General features: G+C 38.8%; 1 protein-coding gene across 1 annotated transcript in view; it reads left to right on the forward strand.

Moving 5' to 3' along the window:
* FRAS1 (Fraser extracellular matrix complex subunit 1) overlaps nt 1–25,798 on the forward strand; it is a gene marked incomplete at its 3' end in the record, with an annotated part of 456,967 nt that overhangs the window by 333,869 nt on the left and 97,300 nt on the right. Inside the window, exons 33-38 of the mRNA XM_079718352.1 lie at nt 5,948–6,062; nt 8,068–8,205; nt 10,180–10,212; nt 18,253–18,384; nt 19,488–19,610; nt 22,872–23,119. Coding sequence (XP_079574478.1) covers nt 5,948–6,062; nt 8,068–8,205; nt 10,180–10,212; nt 18,253–18,384; nt 19,488–19,610; nt 22,872–23,119 — 789 coding nt within the window. The remainder of the gene's footprint in view (nt 1–5,947; nt 6,063–8,067; nt 8,206–10,179; nt 10,213–18,252; nt 18,385–19,487; nt 19,611–22,871; nt 23,120–25,798) is intronic.

The following is a 25,798-nucleotide window of genomic DNA, read 5'->3' on the forward strand; positions in this document are numbered from 1 at the left end:
AGTGATCATGTAATACAGTCTCTATTAGTCTAATTTAGACTTAGAGTCTAAAAAGGGAGACAAGAAAATAAATAAACAGTGACAATACAGTAATAAATGTCATGACAGAGTCATGGCATGGAAGCAGATAGCAGGGCACCTAGTCCAGCAAGGCATAGGAGGGGTCAAGGAAGGCGTCCTCTAGAAGGTGAACCAAGCTGGTTGAAGTGAATATTATCTCTAAATCAGGGTCTCAAACTTCAGCCTGCATTAGGGTCACCTATAAGGCTTGTTAATTCACAGATTGCTGGAGCCCACCCCAGAGTTTTCCAATTCAGTAGGTCTGGTATAGGGCTGATAATTTGAGTTTCTAACAGGTTCCCAGGTGATGCTGTTGCTACTGCTCTGCTCACTGCACTTGCAGACCCTCTTATCTAGACGAGAAATAGGGGGAAGTTCATTCCAGGCAGAGGAGCAGCATTTGAAAAGAAGATGGAGACACAGGAGAACATAACATGTTTGAGGAATGACGGAGAGTTCAGTTGGCTGGAGCATAAATCTTTAGGTGAAGAGGAAAGAAGAAATGAGAGATCACGGAGGACCTTAAGATAAGATGAAGGAGATTCCATTTTGTCCAGAAAGGCTGTTAGGGCAAGTAGGATACAGAAGAGAGGTGGCATGCTCAGATTCTCAATTTGAGAAGGTCATTTTGGCTTCAGGGTAGAGAACACCCCAGATGGGGCCAGACAGGGAGCAAGGAGGCCATGAAATAGGCTACTGAAGTCACCTAGAACTCATGTTCATTGCAGCGTTATTCACAATAGCCAAGATATGGAAGCAACCTAAATGTCCTGAAATTCCTGTCCTGATAAAGAAAACGTGGTATATACAACCACTGAATATTATCCAACCTTTAAAAAAAGGAAATCCTGTCATATGCTACAGTATGAATGAACCTTAAGGATATTGTCCTAAATGAAATAAGCCAGTCACAAAAGACAGATAATGCAGGATCCCACTTATATGAGCTAGTCAAAGTCTTACAAACAGAAAGTAGAACGGTGGTTGCCCCCGTGGGGAATGGGTGGGGTGTGGAGAGAGAAAAGAGGAATTGTTATTCAATAGCGTTTCAGTTTTGCAAGAGGAAAAAAATCTGGAAATCTGTTGTACAACAATGTGCATCTAGTTAACACTACTGTACTGTACACTTAAAAGTGGTTAAGGTGATTAAAAAAAAAAAGTTAGGAGGAGATTAGAGATATTTAGAGACAGTGCTCAATTAGATATGGAAGAGGGCGAAGCACCCCAGTTTCTGAGCATACAGAGATGCCATTCATTGAGATGGGGAATGTATGAGGACTTGAGGGGGAGGGGGAGGGGTGGAAGGCATGATGCATTCAGTCTGGGATGTGCTTGTAAAGGGCGTGCGTATTAAGGGCAGGTAGAAGAAGATCAGTAGCTATTCAAGGTGAGTGATAAACCTTTGAGAATCATTAATGGTTGGTAGTGGTTAAATCCTCAGAAATCACTGAGATTCCGCAGGAAGATTGCACAGAATGAGAAGCAATATAATCAAATACCTGCCTAAATGAAAATTTGTTCTGTGGCATTTCTGTAATTCTGTTATTCAGCAAATCTAAGATCCTTTAAATGGGATCTTATGGTTTGGTTTGTAGTGCTCATCAGAATTATATGCATGCATATATATAAGATATGTATACACATATATCATATATATATAAACATGTGTGAGATGTGTACATTTAGAATATATATCAAATTTGGGCAAGGGTAACTGAAGACGTGCATATCACAGCATAGATAGTGTCAGATTCTTCAAGTAAGTTAACAGATTCACATCAACTCCCATTTCTCCAAGTAATCATCCACTATTTGACTTAGAAGATCGTTAAGGGCAAAATCTTTGACTTATTAATCTTGGTATCTTCCTCAGCATCTAGCACAATGCCTTATATAAAATAGTTGCTTAGTAAATATTTGTTGACTAAGTGAATATTTTCAGGCCTACTTTCACATGGCTAATAATATCTTCTTGTATGACCTTCAAATTCAAACAAATTAATTATATGGGTACACACACACACACACACTTTAAATATCATATTTCCAAGTCCTCTCTTAAAGGGGCAATAAATTCTGTTATCTCTTAATGTGAAAGAAGATTGATTATTTCCTTTTCTAAGTGATTGCGGTCCTCAGAGTTGGGTTGCCCATGGTCACCACTTGAGAAAAAGGCCTTTCTTTCCTGGTTTCATTTGCTTCCAGAGTGATTGCTGTAGCAAGAGTTCTCTTAAAACCATTCTTATTGAGGCTAGCAGGGATCCAGTTAGAACAACTGATCTTTTTGTGATATGGACTCAAGCCTGGGCCTGCTGTATTTGTTTTATGGCTGTGGGTGTCTGTGTCTATGTTTTCTCTTGAGACATTTCAGATACTAGTAGAATTATTATCTGCAGTCTCTGGAAATGTTTTGTTATCCTTGGAATTACTGTTGTGCTTTATCTGAGCCTTTCACACTACTTAGCATTTTCTACCTTAGAGCTATTTATGAGTTTCCCCCACTGAAAAGTGAAATTCCTTGAGGAAAAGGTCTATATCTGATTCATCTTGTATCTTCTACAGCTTTTTGCCTGGTACCTTGCACATAGTAGGTTCTTACTAAAAATTTAGTACATGATTATATGAATTAATTAAATGTGTTGAATACATGAATATATGAATTAATTTTGTTGTCCTAACTAAACCATGTGAGAAGACTGTAGGACCTTCATTTTACTTATCTCATCTCATCATTCATGGGTGTGTGATTTCTCAGGCCCGCCATGGGCTTTGCTGCTTTGGTCGAATGACAGTCAACATGGGAAATTCTTTTTTTTTAATGGAGGGTGAAATGGTAATGTTGTTTATAAATTCTGACCTGGAAGTTTAAAGATGTTAGTCATGCACACTTTGCTATATCTTAAGTGTTCAAATGTTTGCCTCTCTAATTCTTTAGATGACACTGAAATACAATGAAAAAATATTCTTAAAAAATTATCGATGAAGTTGTTTTTTAAAGTATTTTTATTACTAGCTTAATTTTTTTCATAATAATATTTTTTCATTCATTCAACAAATTTTTATCGGGCACTTCCATGTGCCATTTGCTCGGTGAGTGGGGTCCATGAAGAAACAAAAATTCATGTTCTCATGGAGTTTACATTCTCTTGGGGGAGGGGAATAGACAATAAGTTATAAACAAAATAAATGAACAACTCACATATAACATGTTAGTGAGAAGTACTATGATAAAACGAAAAGTAGATCAGGGCCAAGAAGATTGGAAGTGTAGCAGGGGAGACCTAGGTTGTCATTTTAAATAAGGTGGTCAGGGTGGGTTACCTTAAGACAATGATATTTAAAGAAAAACTTGCAGAAGGTAAGAGAGATAGCTGTACAGATACCTGAGGAAAGAGCATTCCAGGCCCAGGGAACCATTCATTTAGAGGTATCAAGGTAGGAGCATGCCTAGATATTCAAGGAACAGCAAGGAAGGCAGTATGGCTGGATCAAAGTAAGTGGAAGCCAGAGGAATCTGCATGAATTCACAGATGTGCTAAGTGGGCGGATGGGGGTGGAACAGATTCGGGATCATGTCTGCCTCACAGGCCATTGTAGGGACTTTTGATTCTGAGTAACATGGAGAGCTATTGCAGGATGTTGAGTAGAGGTCTAATGTCCTTTTCAAAGGCATCATGCTGGCTGCTGTGCTGAAATAGACTGTTGGGGGAGGGCAGGAGAGCAGCTGGGAGGCCGTCGTGGTAATCCAGGTGAGAGAATGTGGCTCCCAGCAGGATGGTAGCAATGTCATGGGGAGGAGTGGTTGGATTCTGGTTGTATTCAGAGGTAATATGGGTATTACGGAAACCATTATTCTATAATCTTCCTTTGTTGACAGATAGTTTAATAAAAAAATCTTCTATAATGATTTCCATTAACTTTAGTCTCATTTCTTACTGTTTAATTGATAAATATTGAACATTTCAAATAGCCAATATTAAAACTGATTATACTTTGATATAGCTCAGCCTCAGTATTGCTTTCTTCAGAGAATCAAGTCCTCGCCTTTTCTGCTTAGTGTCTATTTCTATTAGTAAAGAAATAGTATCAACAAGTTCTGTAATAAAACATCTGTTTTCTTGGCTAGAACACATTTCCCTTTTCTGTCGTCCTAGGTCCATGATAATTCTTTTTTCTTACCACTTTATTGTTTTAGGGACATCTAAATTTTCGAAAATATCCCATAATACTTTGAGAATTTTAAGATATCCTGATGGTTTGAGATTAAAAGGTGGCAAACAGTACTGAACAATGTACTCACCCTGCACTTTTTGTCCGTGTATCTGTGCCGACACCTGTACACATTTATAGATGTATGCATGCATGCATGCATGGGCTGTCAACACCTTACATAGGTCATATATTTTTCTTTTGTTGTCCTAACCTGTTTTATTTTAGGGTGAGAGACCAGCTGCTATTTGCAATTCTGATTTTCCCTGCTCATTACATTCCAGACCTGAGCAAAGACCTGAAATAGGGGGTTGTCCTAACCTGCAAATGCTGCCTCTCCCAGGGCGAGTATGCCTTGGGGACAATTACGAAGCAACTGTAATGTTCAGTCTTTTCATTGGTAAAAGGAAGAACACCACACCCTCCTCCATGAGAATTACTGAGCCCTACTCAATCCTTCCCTAAATGGGAAATTCCTTCTGAAAGTAGCAGAGCTTGAAAGAGCAGGAGAGCATGTCAAACTCTAACTCTTAAAGGGTCAGTTCGGAAGAGTCTGCCATGAGCGGATATTTTTGTTCTGTTTTATTATCGGCATGTGTGACCCAGGCAAGGGGCCCGTTCTCACACTCCTTTTCCATTTTCTCCTCCCCACTCTGTGTTTTTGCTGCTGTCCCCAAATCTCTGTTAGGTCTGGTCATGGAATTCTGAATCTCTCCTTTTTTTTTTAATGTTGTCAACTGTTAACGGGTTGTGAACACACACAGGTGAATGGATTGTGAAAGCTGCACACACATTGGCCTTCAGATTAATTTCACTTGACTAGTTCATTGGGTCCTGAAAGCTAGAAGCAAAAAGCAGTATCTAGTTCTTTTGAATAGTACAATGGAGATGAAGAGAAATATTGACTATTGTTATAAGCTGTAATAAACACATAATTCTTAAATCTCTGAATTCAAGGGGTGAGCCTCTTTGGCATTTGAGGTGAGTTCATCTTTAGCCATTTGAAAGCGTCAAAGTTAAAAAAAGAAAAGAAATGCGGGCTTCCCTGGTGGCGCAGTGGTTGAGAAATCACCTGCCGATGCAGGGGATACGGGTTCGTGCCCCGGTCTGGGAAGATCCCACATGCAGTGGAGCGGCTAGGCCCGTGAGCCATGGCCGCTGAGCCTGCGCGTCCAGAGCCTGTGCTCCGCAATGGGAGAGGCCACAACAGTGAGAGGCCCGCATACTGAAAAAAAAAAAAAAAAGAAAGAAATGCATCACAGTTCCCACCAGTAAGCTGGGGGGGTGGGAGAAATTCTCACCAGATGTAATCTTAGCCCGTTAAATTAGAGGAGCAGAGCTGTAGGGACCCAGCTGTGAATAGCAGAGTAGCCAGCTGTGATGGCTCATTTCCAAACATGTACCACTGTGAGTTCCAACTAGGGAGAAGTGGTCATATTGGGACACCCACAGCATGCACCAACATAAACCCAGGGGGCCAAGGGCAGGGGAGAGAAGGGTCAGCCGGGACGAATCTGCAAGGAGACCAGATCCTTCTTTTGAACTCTCAGAGAAAATGTTGCTAAATGTGACTAACAGAGTAAGTTGATTTTTTTTTTTTTTAATGAGGTTTGTTTTTGCCTCTGCCTTTTGTTTTCGTCACACTGTTTTCTCTTCTTCTCTCTTAAACTTTGTGTAGGCTCGGGAGGACGGCCTGACTGTGATTCAGCCTCATTCTCTCTCCTTTGTAAACTCTGAGAGATCAAGTGGAAAGATAATATATAATATCACTCTACCTTTGCATCCAAGTCAAGGTAAGGCGTGCAGTAAATGATCTTTTGAGTGGTGCTATTGTCTTCTACTTGTTGACCAGCCTTAAAAGCTCTGGAATTTTGTCTGCTTCTACTTGTTGAGGATTTAAGGAGTAACGATTATTCATCACCTCTGTTCCTGTCCTCTGAGTTGAGAGGGAGACACTGTGGCCCGACAGAACGAGATGAATGTGTCAGCTTTGGTACTGACAGAGCTGTACTGGAGAACATAGTGTGCACATAACTTCATCACTGGATGAGTTCCCCTCCCACGCACAGGCAGAACTGGACAGACCCACGCACTGCCTGTAGGGACAGGGCCTGCCCTGGTGAGGTTCTGATAGGCGAGTGGACCAGAATGAGCATGCGCTAAGGACAAGGAGCTCCGCCAGAGAGCCCGGTGGGGGCTGAGTCACACATACTCAGTTTCTCCCCCGCATGGATAAGTCTCTCCTCCTCTTTTTTTTTTTTGCGGTACGCGGGCCTCTCACTGTTGTGGCCTCTCCCGTTGCGGAGCACAGGCTCCGGACGCGCAGGCTCAGCGGTCATGGCTCACGGGCCCAGCCGCTCCGCGGCACGTGGGATCTTCCCGGACCGGGGCACGAACCCAGGTCCCCTGCATCGACAGGCAGACTCTCAACCACTGCGCCACCAGGGAAGCCCCTCCTCCTCTTTTTTTTTTTAACCAAGGTAATAAATGCTGTTTATGACTTCTGTAAGTTTACCTGGTGCTCCTACATACTAATACCCTGTGAGCTTCAAAAAACCAAATACGTTTACAGTAGTATTACCAGTCACCCAAATGAAGGGGAAAGAAACTTCGTAATTGTGAGAATGTGCAAGTGTTCTCCTTAAGGAGATACTGACCCAGAAGACCATTTAGTATCTGTCACGTCAAATGCTTCACAACTCTGGAATTCCCATCGTGACAAACATGTGTCAGCACACAGTTCCGTGCTCTCGTACAGGAGCATGGAAATGTGGAACTACAATTAGAGGAGAGGTGGGCCCTGGCCATCAGTCCCCAACCTTCAGATCCCTTAACTTTGGGCTCAGCTACCAAGCCTGTGCCCAGAGAGATGTGTGTGTGCCTCACAGTGAGGAGATCAGCTTCTACGAAGACACTTCTGCTCCTGTCTCTGAGGCTGCTCTCCCAAGACCAACCACTGCCTTAGCTATAAGCCTTTCACATTATCAGTTTCTCCCAAGGAGAAATTAAATTTCATTTCCCTTTTGATAAAGTCCAAAGAAATTAAAAGACTAAAAGTCACCCGTCTTCTTTTTTAATCTGCTAAGCCATAGCTAGAGTCGTCCTCCCTACGTTGCTAGGGTGGAGATGTTCTTTCAGACCAGCAGCCTGAATGGCTGTAGGTCTGTCAGTCCCTCAGAAGCTGAATTAGTGTCCTCCTTTTACAGAGTAAGCAGGACATGAAAGATGATCATAGCATCAGTTCTGTACCAGCAGAATTTAGAAATGACAGGCAAATCTGCAGCCCCTAAAGCATTTATAACTTAGTGATAATTGCAAATCCAGATCTTAGAACAATCAAGATCCATGTTACTATTGCCAAAGGTCATCATAGAGACTAAGGAGTTTCTGAAGGAAAGAGGGTAGATTGAAAAAAATCTTTACAGCCTTACCAGGAGACCAGCCTGTGCCATTTTTGTAGCGACCTTGACCTTTGAACTTAAACTCAATTGAGAGAATCTCATAATTATGGTACAGTGTCTATGACTTCAGAATTCCCAGGTCTAAGCTACATTAGGGGGCAGTAGTTTGCATCTTACTATTGTTTATGGTCAATGAGGCCTAGTCAAGAGTATCTGGGTTTCAGATTTGCCCTTTTCTTGAATAACTGAAGAATAGTATACCAAGAACAACCTGAGAGCAATTGTGCCTGAAGGATAAAAGACTTCCCCCAGTGGGAAAGGCAGCTTTATGGCTCTGATCATTCAGTCAGCCGTCAGAATTACTGTTGATTGCTCATGCCATCTCTCTTCCTCCTAGGCATCATCGAACACAGGGACCAGCCTCACTCTCCCATCCGGTATTTCACCCAGGAAGACATTAACCAGGGCAAAATCATGTACCGTCCCCCCACTGCAGCCCCCCACCTCCAGGAGATCATGGCCTTCTCCTTTGCTGGTAATGCTTTTTTTCTCTATTTTGAGGCACCCAAGGCACTATATTCTACAACCACGCCTTGTGATTCTTCAGGGCATACTTTTAATAAAGCCTTATTTTGTGCCTCCTGTATGGCAAGGCCCGAATGGGCCTTGGAGATCTAGTGGTGAGCAAAAAGAGGCAGGAATCCTGGTCTTGGCGAGTTTGGGGATCCTAGGTATAGAGACAGAATTTGATCAATAATCCCAGTAATGAATGTTTAATTGCAGGCTGAGATAAGAGCTCTAAAAAGAAGGAAGAATGTTCAGTGGTGGAATTGGATGTAGCAAGACTGACCTAGACTGAGGGTCCACTGGAGGCTGCCCCAGGGAGATATTGACAGAAGAGGGGTGGGTAGAAGCTAACTAGGCTAAGTGTGTGTGTTGGGATCATTGGGAGAACATTCCTGAAGGAAGGGCACATGCCCCTGTGCAGAGGCCCTGGGAGGGAGAGAATGTGATGTTCTAGGCACTGAAAAAAGTCATTGTGTCTGGAATGTGGAGGGTTGAACAGAGTGGGGATGGGCCTGGAGGGAGAGACAGAGGGCAGACCTTAAGGCCACTGTGAGACTGCAGGGATTTGGAGCCTTATCCCAAGAACAATAAGAACCTGGTGGAGGTTTTAAGATATAAGAAGATGCCTTTCCATAAGGATCTCTTTGACTGCAGTGATGGGAGTGATTTGAGGATGAAGCCAGGACAGATGGGCATGTGGATGAGGGGAAGCTAGTGAGAAGGATCCTGCCATACTTCATGGAAGGTCCCATGTAGGCGACCTTCGGGATTAAAACCAGTATTTGATGAAGACATCTTTTTTAAAGAAAAGATTGAGCAAAAGAATAACTACATTTCTAATTCAAGCAAGTGTGTGCCCTTCCATTAAGCCAAGATAGCCTTAATCCTTGCCACCCATTATGTCTCCCCTTGACCCAGTATTCAAAGCTGCTGAGTTTTAAGTCCCTACCCCTAAATATTTCTGTGCTTTGGAACGATTCTAAAAATCTTTAAGCCTGTTTCTTTATGATCTTTAAGATGTATGTGTCACATAACATGATTAATATAGAGTATTATTTTTATATAGTAGCTTTAATCATACAGAACAGTTGGTGATTTCTTATGGTGAGCTGAACACGGGTTGAATAATTTTAGTTATGTTTTCAAGTATGGCAAACATTTAAAGTAATATTTGCCATTATTTAATATGCCATTATACATGCAGTTGTCTAGAAAATAATGAACTCCTCAATTAGATTGAAAATCCCTAAGCGCTGGGATAGACCTGTTCTCTAAGAGTATCCCCAGTGTTTACTAACTGGATAACTCATAGCCAGTGAAAATGTTCATGGTCCTCTAACCCCAACTTTACAAGACCTACTTTACAAGAAACTCAGGTTATCCTGGGCTTAGAGGGAAAGAAAACATGTCAGCCCTGGTTGAGGTTATTTCCGAATCCACTATGCTCACCTGTGTTCCTAGAGCCTTTTTAGAGAGAGCAGACTCCTATCCTGTATAATCTACGGGATAAATGCCATGAGATAAATCTCTTACACTGTTACAGTGTGTAAATCAGTGTCCCAGGCATCACTATATTCTACAATGGAATTGACCCACCAGAAAGCCTTGTCAGTGATATACGACATCACCCACATTCACCAATTTGTAGGATTTTATGTGCTGGTAAAATGGGATCTGAATGAATGTATTATAAATCACTCTAACTGATGTGATATAAAATTATTCCAGTCTGTGGTTCTTTTTGTTACTTAAAATTAGTGTTGGCACCATTAAAGTCAACATAACATTAATAAACAACATGGTGATCTTTCCTTAAGTCATAATAATGTAGGTTAAAATGTCCTTTACTTTTCTAACCTCTGCCCTGTATTTTGTACCTTTCCCATCTATTTCTGGCCCCAAAATGTTTAGTATACTGATTTTCTCTCTTCTCTTCTTTCAGGTCTCCCAGACTCAGTGAAATTCCACTTCACAGGTGAAAATTTTGTCTCAATTTTATTAGAAAATGGAAGTTTTCCTTCTTTTTGCTCTCTTCATCATTACTTTTAGCTATTTTCTAAGAACAACTTAAAAGTTATATGTTTCTTCTAAAATAATCACATGGCTAGTTAAAATAGTAATAGCTTAACTTTGTATTCATAGAAAAAATAATTATAATCCACCAAGGATACCAAAGATTAGTGTTCTTTAAGCCCAGTTTCAACTTGTCCTAATATCTATTAAAAAGAGGTAGTAATGATTAAGATCTTAGACTTTGGATCCAGTCTGCCTGGGGTTCAGCCTACTTTGGAATAATTTCTTAACATCTCTGTACTTGAATGCCTTATCCATCAATGAGGATAATAAATAATAATTACATATGTGTAAAGCTCCCAAAACAGTAATTGGCACATACAGGCTTACCTCATTTTATCGCACTTTACTTTGTTGTGCTTCATAGATACTGCATTTTTTACAAGTTGAAGGTTTGTGGCAACGCTGTGTAAAGAAGTCTATTGGTGCCATTTTTCCAGAAGCATTTGCTTACCTCCTGTCTCTGTGTCACATTTTGGTAATTTTTGCAATATTTCAACCTTTTTCATTATTAATATATTTGTTGTAGTGATCTGTGAGCAGTGATCTTTGATGTTAATATTGTAATTGCTTTGGGGCACCGGGAACCACACCCGTATAAGACAGTAAGCCTAATAAAAGTTGTGTGTGTTCTGACTGTTCCACCAACTGGCCATTCCTCTGTTTCTTTCCCTCTCCTCAGGCCTCCATATTCCCTGAGACACAACAATATTGAAATTAAACCAATTAATAACCCTACAATGACCTCTAAGTTTTCAAGTGAAGGAAAAGTCACATATCTCTCACTTGAAATCAAAAACTAGGAATGATTAAGCTTAGTGAGGGAGGCATGTCAAAAGCCAAAATGGGCCAAAAGCTAGGTCTCTTGTGCCACACAGCCAAGCTGTGAATGCAAAGGAAAAGTTCTTGAAGGAAATTAAAAGTGCTACTCCAGTGAACACACAAATGATAAGAAAGCAAAACAGCCTTATTGCTGATAGGAAGAAAGTTTTAGTGGTCTGGATAGAAGATCACACCAGCCACAATATTCCCTTAAGCCAAAGCCTAATCCAAAGCAAGGCCCTAACTCTCTTCAATTCTATGAAAGCTGAGAGAAATGAGGAAGCTGCAGAAGAAAAGTCTGAAGCTAGCAGAGGTTGGTTCATGCGGTTTAAGAAAAGAAGCCGTCTTCTTAACATAAAAGTGCAAGGTAAAGCAGTTAAGTGCTGGTGCAGAAGCTGCAGCAAGTTATCCAGATGATTTAGCTAAGATCATTAATGATGGTGGCTACACTAAACAACAAATTTTCAATGTAGATGAAACAGCCTTCTATTGGAAGTGTTATGACCCAGACAGTGAGTTGTGATAGCTGTGTATAGACCTCAGCATCCTAGTTTTAGTTCAAGTACAATAGAAGCTGAGTGCCAATAAACAAAAGCAGAATCAGACCTGGCATCTATGCTGATGCAAAATAGAGACAACCTTTCTTACTTAGGTCTAGAGTGAGGATGGATGACCATAAATCCTTAAACAGCTGTTTAGTTGGGATTGACTATGCCATTAGAATTAACCATCCATATGTCCTATTATATTTCATGTAGAGATAAATCTTAGTAGGGATAAAGTCATCTCCCTAAAACTCTCAGATATTCTTTTCTTCTTTGAGAGTTAAAAAGTCACACTTGAATTAATAGTAAATTTTAGGGTGGTGTCATTGGTTTTTAATTTTTTTATTGCGGTATAATTGACATATAACATTGCATTATTTTCAGTTGTACAACATAATAAGTTAATATTTGTATATATTGCAAAATAATCACCACAATAAGTCTAGTTAACATCTGTCACCATGTATAGTTACAAATTTTTTTTCTTGTGATCAGAACTTTAAAAATCTACTCTCTCAGCAACTTTCCAATATGGAATACAGTATTATTAACTATAGTCACCATGCTGTACATTATATTCCCATGTTTTATTTATCCATTCATCCACCAGTGGACACTTAGGTTGTTTCCACATCTTGACTGTTGTGAACAGTGCTGCAATAAACATGGGAGTGCATATATCTCTTCAAGATACTGATTTCACTTCCTTTGGATACACACCCAGAAGTGGGATTACCACATCATGTGGCAGTTCTAGTTTTAATTTTTTTAGGAGGCTTAATACTATTTTCTGTAGTGGCCGCACCAATTTGCATTTCCACCAACAGTATAAAAAGCTTCCCTTTTGCCCATGCCCTCATAACACTTGTTATCTTTTGTCTTTTTGATGATAGCCATTCTAAGAGGTGTGAGGTGATATCTCATTGTGGTTTTGATTTGCATTTCCCTGATGATTAGTGAGTGAGAAACTTTTCATGAACATGTTGGCCATCTGTGTATGTTTTTTGAAAAATGTTGTTTCAGATTTTCTGCCCATTTTTAAAATCAGATTGTGGGGTTTTTTTGCTATTGAGTTGTATGAGTTCATATATATATATATATATATATATAATATATATATATATATATATATAGGATATTAACCCCTCATCAGTTACATGATTTACAAATATTTTCTCCCATTCTGTAGGTTGCCTTTTCATTTTGTTGATGGTTTCCTTTGCTGTGCAGAAGCTTCTTCCTTTGCTGTGCAAGTGGGATGTAGTCCCACTTGTTTATTTTTGCTTTTGTTGTCAAATTCAAAAAGCCAAGGCGGATGTCAAGGAGCTTACCGCCTATGTTTTCTTCTAGGAGTTTTATAGTTTCAGGTCTTATGTTCAAGTCTTTAATCCATTTTGAGTTAATTTTTGTGTATCGTGTAAGCTAGTGGTTCAGTTTCCTTCTATTGCATATGGCTGTCCAGTTTTCTTAACACCGTACCTTGAAGAGACTGTTCTTTCCCCATTTTATAGTCTTTGTTCTTTTTCATAAGTTAATTGACCTGATATCTGTGGGCTCTCTATTCTGTTCCTTTGAGCTATATATCTGTTTTTATGCCAATACCATACTGTTTTGATTACTGTAAATTTGGAGTACAGTTTGAAATCAGGGCTCATGATGCCTCCAGCTTTGTTCTTCTTTCTCAAGACTGCTTGGCTATTTGGGGTTTTTTTTTTGTAGTTCCATACAAATTTTAGGATTGTTTGTCTAATTTTTGTGGAAAATGCCATTGGAATTTTGATAGAGGTTACATTGAATTTGGAGATTGCTTTGTGTACTATGGTCGTTTTGACAATATTAAGTCTTCTAATCCATGAGTGTGGAATATCTTTCCATGTATTTGTGTCTTCAGTTTCTTTCATCAATGTCATACAGTTTTCATTGTACAGGTCTTTCACTTCCTTGGTTAAATTTATCCCTAGGTATTTTACTCTTTTTGATGCAATTGTAAATGGGATTATTTTCTTAATTTCTCTTTCTACTGGTTTGTTATTAGTGTATAGAAATGCAGCGGATTTTTATGTATTGATTTCGCATTCTGCAACTGTACTGAATTAATTTGTTCTCTTGGTTTTTGGTGGACTCCTTAGGGTTTTCTATATATAATATCATGTTATCTGCAAATAGTGACAGTTTTATTTCTTTCTTTCTGATTTAACTGCCTTTTATTTCTTTTTCTAGTGTTCTGTCATTGTTGAAAAGAACCTAGTATCAGCTCATTTCTAGTGACAGACTTCTAGATAATTCATACATCGGTAATAAGATACAACAGATTATAGCAGTTTACATTTTACAAAACGATTTACAATATAAGTTGTCTTATTTAATCCTAATAACAATATTGTAAGGACAGGTTTTATTTTAGCATTTGAAAGCTGAGGAAACTAAGGGTCATTAGAGTAGTAATCTGTTCATGTTTCCCAACCTGGTAAGCAGTAGAACCAGGATTTTAATACAAGTTTCTGACTCTGAGTATGAGATATTTAGTCTGTCTGTATGTGTTATGGTCATGCAAAACAAGTATCACGGTAGTGTGCCAGTTTGTTTCCAAGCCTCAGTACTTACCTGAAAGCTTGAATAGGTGAAGGGGTTAACTATTAACCTTCTCCAGGACTTTAAGTTAAATGATCCATGAACCTATTATACAGAGTAAAGGAAATGGACCTTGGGCCGACCTTAAATTAATTTATCTTGTTTCTGCCTGAGGTTCTTTTTTTTACTGTTGAGTGATTTTAAAATATATATATTATGGACTTAATTTTTTAGAGCAGTTTTAGGTTTACAACAAAATTGAGAGGAAGGAGACTTCCCTGGTGGTCCAGTGGGTGGGACTCTGTGCTCCCAATGCAGGGGGCATGGGTTCGATCCCTGGTCGGGGAACTAGATCCCATATGCATGCCACAGCTAAGAAGTCCACATGCTGCAACTAAAAGATTCCTGCATGCCACAACTAAAGGTCCCACATGCCACAACTATGACCCCGTGCAGCCAAAAATATTTTTTTTTAAAAGTGAGAGGAAGGTACAGACATTTTCCCCATACCCCCTGCCCCAACATATGCATAGCATAGCCTCTCCAATTATCAACATCACTCACTAGAATGGTACACTTTTTACCAAGGATAAATCTACATTTACACATCATAATCACCCAAAGTCCAGTTTGCTCTAGAGTTCACTCTTTGTGTTGTGCATACTATGGGTTTAGACCAAGATATGGCATTTTTGCCATATGGCATTTCCATCATTATAATATCATACAGAATATTTTCACTGCCCTAAAAATGTTCTGTGCTCTGCCTATTCACCTCCCCCCACCTTTGGCAACCACTATTTTTATTGTCTTCCATAGTTTTACCCTTTTCAGAATATCATATAGTTGTACTCATACAATATGTAGCCTTTTCAGATTGGCTTCTTTCACTTAGTAATATGCATTTAAGATTCTTCCTTCTTTTCATAGCTTGGTAGCTCATTTATTTTTAGTGTTGAATAATATTCCATGGTCCAGCTGTACCATAGTTTATCCATTCATCTACTAAAGGACATCTTGGGCTGCTTCCAAGTTTTGGCAATTATGATTAAAGCTACTATAAACATCTGTGTGCGGGTTTTTTGTGTAGACGTAAGTTTTCAACTCCTCTGAGTAAATACCCCAAGGAGTGCAACTGCTGAATTGTGTGTATAGTGAGAGTATGTCTAGTTTTATAAGAACCACCCAAACTGTCTTCCAAAGTGGCTGAACCATTTTGCATTCCCACTAGCAATATATGAGAGCTCCTTTTGCTCTACATCCTTATAAGCATTTGGTGTTGTCAGTGTTCCAAATTTTGCCCATTATAATTGGTGCACAGTAGGATATTATTGTTGTTTTAATTTGCAATTATTTGCTGACATATGATGATGGGCATATTTTCGTATGCTTATTTGCCATTTGTTTCTTCTTTGGTGAGGTATTTGTTGAGGTTTTCAGTCTATTTTCTAATTGGGTTTTTCTTATTGTTGAGTTTTAAGAGCTCCTTGTACATTTTGGATAAGAGGCCTTTATCAGTTGTGTCTTTTGCAAATATTTTTTCCCAGACTGTGGCTTGTCCTTTCATTCTCGTGACATTTTCTTTCACAGAGCAGAAGTTTTTAAATTTAATGAAATCCAGCTTATCAATTATTTTTTTCATGAATCGTGTCTTTGGTGTCATATCTAAAAATGTATCACCATACCCAAGGTCATTAAGTTTTTTACTATGTTATCATCTAAGAGTTTGTAGTTTTGTGGCTTACATTTAGTTCTATGATCCATTTTGAGTTGACTGTTGTGAAAGGTATAAGAGGTTCCTTTTTTTTTGAAAGAGAAAAACTTTTGGAATCTGGTAGGAAAGAAGCCATCTCTTTTAGCAGAGTTTTGTGAGAGAAAAATTTAACTTGGACACATAATGAACTAAGGCAGCAAGAAACCCAAGCCCTGACATTAACCCATGGAATGAGGGAGAACCGCTCATTTGTTTAATCAGCTAAACTGAGACAGCAAACTGATATTCCTGACCTGACTGCTCAAGACAAGCACAGATGCTCTACAGAACCATCCAGAGTGAGGAAAACACACAGGGTGAATGGTGTCTGCAGGAGGCATCTGACCAAAGAGGCAGTTTGACTATTTCTCAGAGAAATCAAAAACGTTGCTTAAAGAGAGGGCTAGACATGTAATTACTAAATTTTGATTATAAGTTCCTATGTTTGCTTGCAAAGCACTTCACCCTCATGGTATATTTTGTTGTTATGTTACATGTACCAGAAAACAGCTTTCCTCACTTTACTTATAGAGACAAGGATATACCTTGGTCACACCAACAGCTGTGTGATATGACCAAAGCTGCTTAAGTTTTAGGGCCTTTCCTTTCCTCTTCTGTAAGGTAAGGATGGTGAAGACTCCCTGAGGTGCCCCCCCACACTTAAAAATAAAATCAATGTAAAACATTAAAAAGATAGAATTGTATTTTGCAATCATTTATTTTTATTTAATAAAGGGACTTCTTAACTTAGATTCCAGGGACTTCAGAGAATCCTGAATCCACTGAAATTTATGGAAAAGTTTGTACTTTTGTCTTCAAACTCCCAAAATTTAAGAATCATTGGTCCCTACCTCTGACTATCCAGAGAGCACAAAAGATTGAGCACAAAGAAGCAGATACAGTAACTTTGACATTTGACTGAATGACCAGAGCCATGAAACCTTCATTCTCACAGGGATACTATCTTCTCTCCTTCAGTAGGGCTATTTCTGGACTTCTCTAGGACATGGAATGCACCTTATAAAATTCAACCATATCTTTTAGATGTGTTCTCAAGGAAAAGACAAATCTAAAACTTGTTGGAATCATCACCAGGAGTCACTAAGTGATGGTTCACTTGGCTGAAATAGAGGTCAGATTCCTACTGACTTGTTAACTAAGTCCACAAGAAAGTAGTGAAGGAAACCTGTTTCTTGTAACCAACCCATGTATAAGCATACCACACGTTTAAAATATCAACAGTTCAGTTTTCTCAACAGGCACTGCAGGGCTTCCCTGGTGGCGCAGAGGTTGAGAGTCCGCCTGCCGATGCAGGGGACACGGGTTCGTGCCCCGGTCTGGGAGGATCCCGCGTGCTGCGGAGCGGCTGGGCCCGTGAGCCATGGCCGCTGAGCCTGCGCGTCCGGAGCCTGTGCTCCGCAACGGGAGAGGCCACAACAGTGAGAGGCCCGCATACCACAAAAAAAAAAAAAAATTAGGCACTGCAGATAAATACATCAATGAGTGGGTGGTGCAGGTGTTCCTCCAAACCTGGCTTTTAGAGAAGGGAAGGCATGTTAAGATATAGGAAAGTGGAAATAAGAATCAAGGGTCTGGCAAATCTGCTTTCATTTCTCTCCAGTGATCAGTGCTCACTTGGATGTCAGGTAATCCAGGGGAATAAAATCTTAAGGTCAATGTTTTATTCACAAAGGTGCTCTTCCATTTATTGCATCGTGCATAATGACTAGGTAAAAATGGGTCTGCTTACTTCCAAACAAATGACATTAGAATTATCTGTGTAGACATTTTCTATCCTTTTAAATAATTATTTTATAATGAGACAGACATCATTTCTAACAGAGATATCCCAAAAAAACTATTTCTCTGGAACATTGGAAGAATGAATTGAATCTAAAATACTCCATAAATAAAAGCTTATACCAGCATCACCTAAGAGTGCATATTTTGTATTACTTTCCCTTCCACTAATATTTGTCAGTATCACCTTGTTGTGAAAGTTGCTTCTTAGAATGACTTTGTTGTTATGGTTTTAGCTTTTTTGTTATTCAGTAGAAAGAGCTTTGTAGAATAGCTCACAGTATCTTGCTTGCTTACATTTTCTATTTATAAGCATCTTTTCAAAGTGTTAAGGTAATCTAAAAAAGCTTCTGGCTACATATTTATAGAACTAGCCTACAGGTGACCAGACTACAAACTGATGTGTGTGTGTGTGTGTGTGTGTGTGTGTGTGTGTGTGTACTCTTTCTAGTTTCGGATGGAGGGCACACAAGTCCAGAGATGGCCCTCACCGTTCACTTACTTCGCATTGATTGGCACCCGCCAGTGTTCCAGGTTACAGCTCCACTGCTTAAAGTCAGCCCAGGAGGCAGCACTTCCATAGGTAAGAACTGGGAACCTGAAAGAAACATGGCTTTGGATATGGAACCATATTTCAGTAACAGTCCCTGTATAAATCTCTTCATGGTTACCAAAAAGTAGTGACCTTCTCTTCCAGAAGTTGCAGGCATCTCATCCATAGCCATCCCTCTGCCCATTTCCACGCATATGGAAGCAGCATGGAGAGAAGGAAATAAACCCTTCAGAAGCCAATGCTCAGTGATGGAATACAATGCAGAATTTATTTTCCAGTCTCTAGGAGTTTGATTTGTTGCCGTCACTAAAATATAAAGTAACACAGAGCAGAGAAGAGAAGAGAGGGAAGTGGTTTCAATGACTGCTCTTGTTTTCTTTTTAGAAAGTAAAGAGTAACAGTAGGAGTGACAAGTCACCATAACCTTCAGAAGCTGTGAAGAGTTAAGAGTTGTCCCAAGTGTTTTATATGTGATTTTATTTACCTATTAGTATACTTACTTTTTAGAAGTTTATTCTTTTACCAAGAACATCTTAAGAGCGAATAGTGGGTATTGTGATTTTTGTAAGCTGTGCTCTACACATCCTTATCCAGTTCCTATATATGGGTATTGGCCTAAAATTACTTATCATCCAACCTATAAACAAGCCATAGATACAAAGATGACTGTCCCTTTTGCCCCACTCCTTCTCATGTCAGTGATGGCCAGAGTAGCCATTGTTAAAATAACTTGGCTCTTCTGTAGATTCAGAGAAAGGAGAAGGGAAGAAATGATGAAAAGCAAACACAATTTCTTAGAGTATTTTCTGGAAGAAAACCTACCTGGTCAGTCAGGACTGACCTTTTCATGGGCTACCATTCCCTCATTTGTATGAAAGAAAAAAGGTATTCTGAATTCAGAACTACCTACTAGTAAGTTAACTTTTGGAAGAACCTACTTGTAATTTGGGAACTGACTGTATTATCAAGTTTTCACTCTTTTTTGTGGTTGATTCAAATTAGACAGCACTTTCTTCTAACCATCAGATTACCCACAACATGGCTTCCAGCCTGGCCTGGGGCTTTACTGTACCCAGAGTATACAGTTGTTAATGTACACATCTTCTCACCATGCTCTATTCTCCTGACTGCAGAACTTCAGTTGGTAGTAAGAGACACGGAGACAGTGCCTGAACTCCTCTTTGAGCTCCGGAAACCTCCCCAGCATGGCGTGCTCCTTAAGTACACAGCTGGGTTCCCAGGACCCATGGCCTCAGGTAGCTGCTCACTCTGTCGCTGGCCTGCTTGGATTTCTTTTTTTTTTTTTTTTTTAATATTTTAATTTTATTGTAGTATAGCTGATTTACAATGTTGTGTTAGTTTCAGGTGTACAGCAAAGTGATTCAGTTATATGTATAAATATGTTCGTTCTTTTTTAGACTCTTTTCTCATATATGTTATCACAGAATATTGTTCTCGCATTGCAGTCGGTTTTATGTCTCAGACAAGAAGTAAAGCAACATTGTGGGATAAACTATAAAGAGATACGTAGAAAGGAAAAACCTTTAGTGTTTAGTCATTGGCTGAAGTATCTGGGACTTCTTTCTCTGTACCACTACCCACACCCCAAAACTATGAAGCTATTTCCTCAAGTTGTAGGTAAAATTTGTTGATTTCTGAAACCTGGAGTAAATGCATTTAGAACGACCTTACATGAGTTGTCAGCTTCCCATGGTCTGTTCATGGAGATAAATTTGTCTTCCTTATTTTTGTATGTGAATCTTCACAATATTTTAAGCACTGTGACTCTGAGAGTGTAAACTACATGTTTCTTCACCCACTAAAAAAGGGTGGTAATGTGCCCAGCTTTCCAAAATAATACTTACTGTGCTTTCCCTGATTATAAAGAATAATACATGCTGATTGTTTAGGAAGTACAGTATAGTGCAAAGAACACAACTAAATCTAATTTTTAATAGTCGGCTCTCATATATTGAAGTGAATATTATCCCTTTCAAAGTTGTCACCTTGGGATGCTGTATACTTATTCTGACAATCTGTACTTTCTCAAAACATTTATATAATTCCTAATAGGCATGTAATAATGCATTCTTCTGAATATCTCTGCAGAGAGGGGGTGTCAAATCTTTGACCTTGAAGGTACATTGAATTTGTAAGAGCAACAAATAGGCACTTAGGAGTCACAAAGGCAGATTTTTTTAAAAATTACTGAACAAAAGAAGTATCATTAAGATAGATTTCTGACTTAAAAGCTTTTGCACAGCAAAGGAAACCAGAAACAAGATGAAAGGACAACCCTCAGAATGGGAGAAAATATTGGCAAATGAAGCAAGTGACAAAGGATTAATCTCCAAAATTTACAAGCAGCTCATGCAGCTCAATATCAAAAAAACAAACAACCCAATCCAAAAATGGGCAGAAGACTTAAATAGACATTTCTCCAAAGAAGATAATACAGATCGCCAACAAACACATGAAAGAATGCTCAACATCATTAATCATTAGACAAATGCAAATCAAAACTGCAATGAGGTATCACCTCACACCAGTCAGAACGGCCATCATGAAAAAATCTACAAACAACAAATGCTGGAGAGGGTGTGGAGAAAAGGGAACCCTCTTGCACTGTTGGTGAGAATGTAAATTGATACAGCCACTATGGAGAAAAGAATGGAGGTTCCTTAGAAAACTAAAAATAGGACTACCATATGACCCAGCAATCCCACTACTGGGCATATACCCTGAGAAAACCATAATTCATAAAGAGTCATGTACCACAATGTTCATTGCAGCTCTGTTTACAATAAATAGCCAGGACGTGGAGCAACCTAAGTGTCCATCAACAGATGAATGGATAAAGAAGATGTGGCACATATATATACAATGGAATATTAGCCATAAAAAGAAATGAAATTGAGTTATTTTAGTGAGGTGGATAGACCTAGAGTCTGTCATACAGAGTGAAGTAAGTCAGAAAGAGAAAAAAAAGTACCGTATGCTAGCACATATATATGGAATCTAAAAAAAAAAAAGTCATGAAGAACCTAGGGGCAAGACAGGAATAAAGACGCAGATCTACTAGAGAATGGACCTGAGGACACGGGGAGGGGGAAGGGTAAGCTGGGATGAAGTGAGAGAGTGGCATGGACATATATACACTACCAAATGTAAAATAGATAGCTAGTGGGAAGCAGCCGCATAGCACAGGGAGATCAGCTCAGTGCTTTGTGACCACCTAGAGGGGTGGGATAGGGAGGGTGGGAAAGAGACGCAAGAGGGAGGAGATATGGGTTATATGTATATGTATAGCTGATTCACTTCGTTATAAAGCAGAAACTAACACACCATTGTAAAGCAATTATACTCCAATAAAGATGTTAAAAAAAAAAGATGAATTTCAGGCATCCTAAGGGAACTATGTTAGGAGCATAACACTCATAGCCCCGTTTCTTTACCATTATATTTAACCTATATTTGTGTAATTAATATACGAGTTCTAAAGATGTTTGTAAATTATTAGTTTTATTACTTTTTTTAGGCACATTACCATTAGCACCAGTAAATCACATTAACACAATGTTGAAAGAGAAGGCTTAGAAGATGAATACAAAGAATAAATAAATTATTTTGTTTCATTACATAACATCAATTATGGCAGTCAATAATCTATGAAGAAATAGAATTGAATAAAACATCCAAGAAAACCAGTTCCTCAGCTGTGCTTGTGGAATCATTGGGACCCATGGCACTAAGTAGAATTTCTCATAAAAAGGGGTCTATGACCAAATAATTTCGATAAACTTTAATGTTGAATATTGGAGATTCTAGAATTCTAATGAATCTTGCTGTTTAAAAATTTTTTATTTTAAATTTTGTTTAAACCTATTTTTCTTAAACATTTATGACCTTGACATTTTTTTTCACACCACACCTATCAGATCTAACACAAGTTAGTACTCTAGACCTACACAGTTTAGGTTTCTAACTTTAAATATATTTTTCAATTTCTAAGTGTTTTTTAATTTAAAAAAACCTTATGTTCTCAATTAGAACAAAGATCTCTTACAGGTTTGTCTAGCAGAATTTACCTTCTTAACTTTTTCAGTAAATCTTCAGTATCAAGATTAGATTCTAGAAGGGCTATCATAAGGAACAGAGGCATGTTCTTTATTCTCTAGAACGAAGAGCGATGAATGAAGGTTAGAGGCAGATTTTGGCTCAACATGATTAAAAACTTAAAAGAATTTTACAGCTATCGTTAGTGGAAGTAACTCCCTTGTAAAAAAGTGAGGCTCCCACCTTGAGCCGTGTTGAAGGACAGGCTGAATAACCCTTTTGCAAGGGTAGTATAAAGGGAATCTTATATTGGGTGGGTGGTTGGACTAATTAGCTTACAGCTCCCAGAGTTTATGATCCTATATGTACTTTGAAATCCTGAGAACAAAGGTGTTATGGAAATGAAAAACGTTATTCCCAGAAGTAATTGGTTTTTTTGCAATTTGTTTTATTCTTGAAAGGTGACACTTTCACATATGAGGATGTAGAGAAAAATGTTCTGCAGTATCTACACGATGGATCCTCTGCGCGGGAGGACAGCATAGAGATCTCAGTTACAGATGGCATCTCAGCAGCAACAGTGGATGTGAGGGTGGAGGTGTCACTGTCTGAGGCCCGGGGGCCTCGGCTGGCTGCTGGCGCCTCTCTGAGCATCACCGTTGCCAGTAAAAGCACAACTATAATCACTAGGTCACATCTTGCTTACGTTGTAAGTTCTTCTGTTTGTCTTTTTGTCCACTGCACCCTCTGACTAGGCGGACTAGAAAGGGATGCCATGGCTGAATATTTGGGCCATCAGGCATATGGCCATAAAAGAACTTTTTTCTCCCCTTCCCTATCATTCTACTCTTAGGAATAGTTACACTCTTTGTTGCAGCTGCTCCCACTGTCTCCCAAGCAGACAAGTGAATGAGCAGAATGTTGATGAAATCCCTATTTGTAGGGATGGGTAATTGTCGCCTGGAAATAGTGCCAGTGTCAAAAAGCCCAAGTCCCCATATTTTAAGCTCCATCGATAATATTTCAAATGGGAATTTTAGGAGAAGAGCGTTTTAGAAGAACTTACCTGGCCAGTGACTAATAAGTAATGGTATTTCAGGGCCCACTTTTCTGAGAGAAAGCCTGCTGTTCACCAGCGTCTGTCTCAGGTCCAGCTCTGGACAGAATGCTGGCATGCTCCTGTGGCAGGATTACTGACTCACCCTCCATCCAGTGTCCCAAGAGAAGCAGTGTGGTTTGGGGACTAAGGGTAGATTCAGGAACTCTGTTGTTGTTTTTTCCACCAATCTGACCTTAATTTGATAAGTGATCCTGGCTAAATTAAACTCATCCTCTTTCCTTGACTTTACCTCTGGAGCTAAGGATAATGAGGATAATTACTTTTATTTTTCATTTAAGTATGCTGTAAACAGATGTGAACTCTCCATGTAAAAATAATAATGAGTAGTTTTGACAAATACGCTGAAAATAAGAATAATTGTCTGAATGGTAATCATTCTTAGTATTGAATTTTTCCTTTGCTAATCTTACAATTTCCACCAATAATCTGGCCTTTTAAAAAAATACACTATATAGTTTTAAGTAATCCTTTTCTGAGCTGAATAGTCTGGCTATAAAATCTAGTCCTGAATAGTAGCATTAAGATGAAGCATTGGCCTGGGAACAATTGCTTCAATTGCTTTTGCACAGATTTTCCCCTAAAATTGTCTTTTTTTAAATTATGGGAAACAGCATTCCACCCTGATTCTTCTCATGGGTCTAGTATAGTTTCAGAACACCTTTGATTTTGTTTTTTAATTAACGGGTGATTCTTACCATAGGTTATGGTCTTTTGAATCTTATGAAACACGAATTCATAAAAATGTATGTATACAGATTTAATCAGTAGATCACCAAGGCTTGAAAAATGTTTGACAGACCAAAATAGGATTCCAGGAGCAGTTCCTTCCTGTCAACTGCATATTATAAGCTGCAGTTCAAAATGCAAGCCCATTGGCAACTGAACATGTATTTTCAGAAATTGTATGAATGTGAATTTACCCACTAGAGCGGAAAGACCCCAAAAGAATTATCCTAGCTCACTGAAAGCGTAGCATATTTTAAAGACTTAGCTAAGTTATACACTAACTTTCTCTGAGGGTTGTAGAAGAGTTTTGTATTTAATGTCATGGGGAAGATTTTTCTAGACATTCATAGTTAGTGAGTTTGCTGTGAACATCCAGAAAAGTTGGAAAAGCCATCTGAAACCCTGGTCATAAATGGAGCAGAATATGAAAAGATAGGAACAGGTGAGCCTGTTCTTAATTAGAGTATCATGAACTGCAAGAGGGTTAAGTGATGTCGGGAGAGGCAAAAGGCAAAAGTGGGATTCTGTGTGATTTGCTTCTTAATGGTGGTTTCCTATACACAATTTGTTATGTACTGCAAGAAAACAAGTAAGGAAGGGTATGGGTTTTATAGTTAGAATGAATGGGTTCTAATCTAAGCTCATCACTTTTACTAGCATAATAACCCTTGACAAGTCACTAAACTCCCTAGGGCTCAGTTTTCTCATTTGTAATATGGAGAGGATGATATAAGATTAATCTTAAATAGCTAATAGATTTCTATGCACCAGCCCAAAATACACTAATTCAAAATAAGATACCATCTATAATAATATTACTTAACACATATTAGGTATAAATGTAACAAAATTGATGCTATGACTGACTATAAAGAAAATTTAAAGGAGTCTCTTGACAAAGTTTTAGAAATAAAAGGAGAATTTACCAGGGGGCCAGATAGAAGGTCAACAGAACGATAACATTTCTATTCATAAGCAAAAATAGCCAGTAAGTGTAACTAAAAAGATGATACCACTTATAATAGCATCACAAAAATTATATTCTTTGCACTAAATCTAACAAAAAAAGACAATACTTCTACAGGGAAAATTGTAATACTTAATTGGCAGATGTTTAAAAAGCACTAAATAAATGACAAGATACGCCATATTCACGAATAGGAAGATTTAGTATCAAAGAGATAGCAATTCTCCCACAAGTGATCTTTCCATTCAATTGAGTGCCAATCAAAAGCCCGGTGGACTTTTTATGATCTTGATAAGCTGATTCTACAATATAGAAGGAAAAACAAAGGGCCAAAATTCTGAAAACGAATGACAGGAGGGCAGGGGCTTGCCCTGGTAGGTATCAGGCTTCATTATAAACCTGCGCTGTTTAAAGCAGTATACACTGGTATATACTAGAGAGTCCAGAAACAGACCCACACTTGGGACTGTAATATAAAACAGCTATAGCAAGCCAGATCAGTGGAAACAGGAGAAACTATTTAAAACATGAATCTGCACAAAATTACTATTCATATGTTAAAAAAAGACTACTGC

Source organism: Hyperoodon ampullatus (assembly GCF_949752795.1).
Source record: "Hyperoodon ampullatus genome assembly, chromosome: 1".
Classification (NCBI taxonomy): domain Eukaryota; kingdom Metazoa; phylum Chordata; class Mammalia; order Artiodactyla; family Ziphiidae; genus Hyperoodon; species Hyperoodon ampullatus.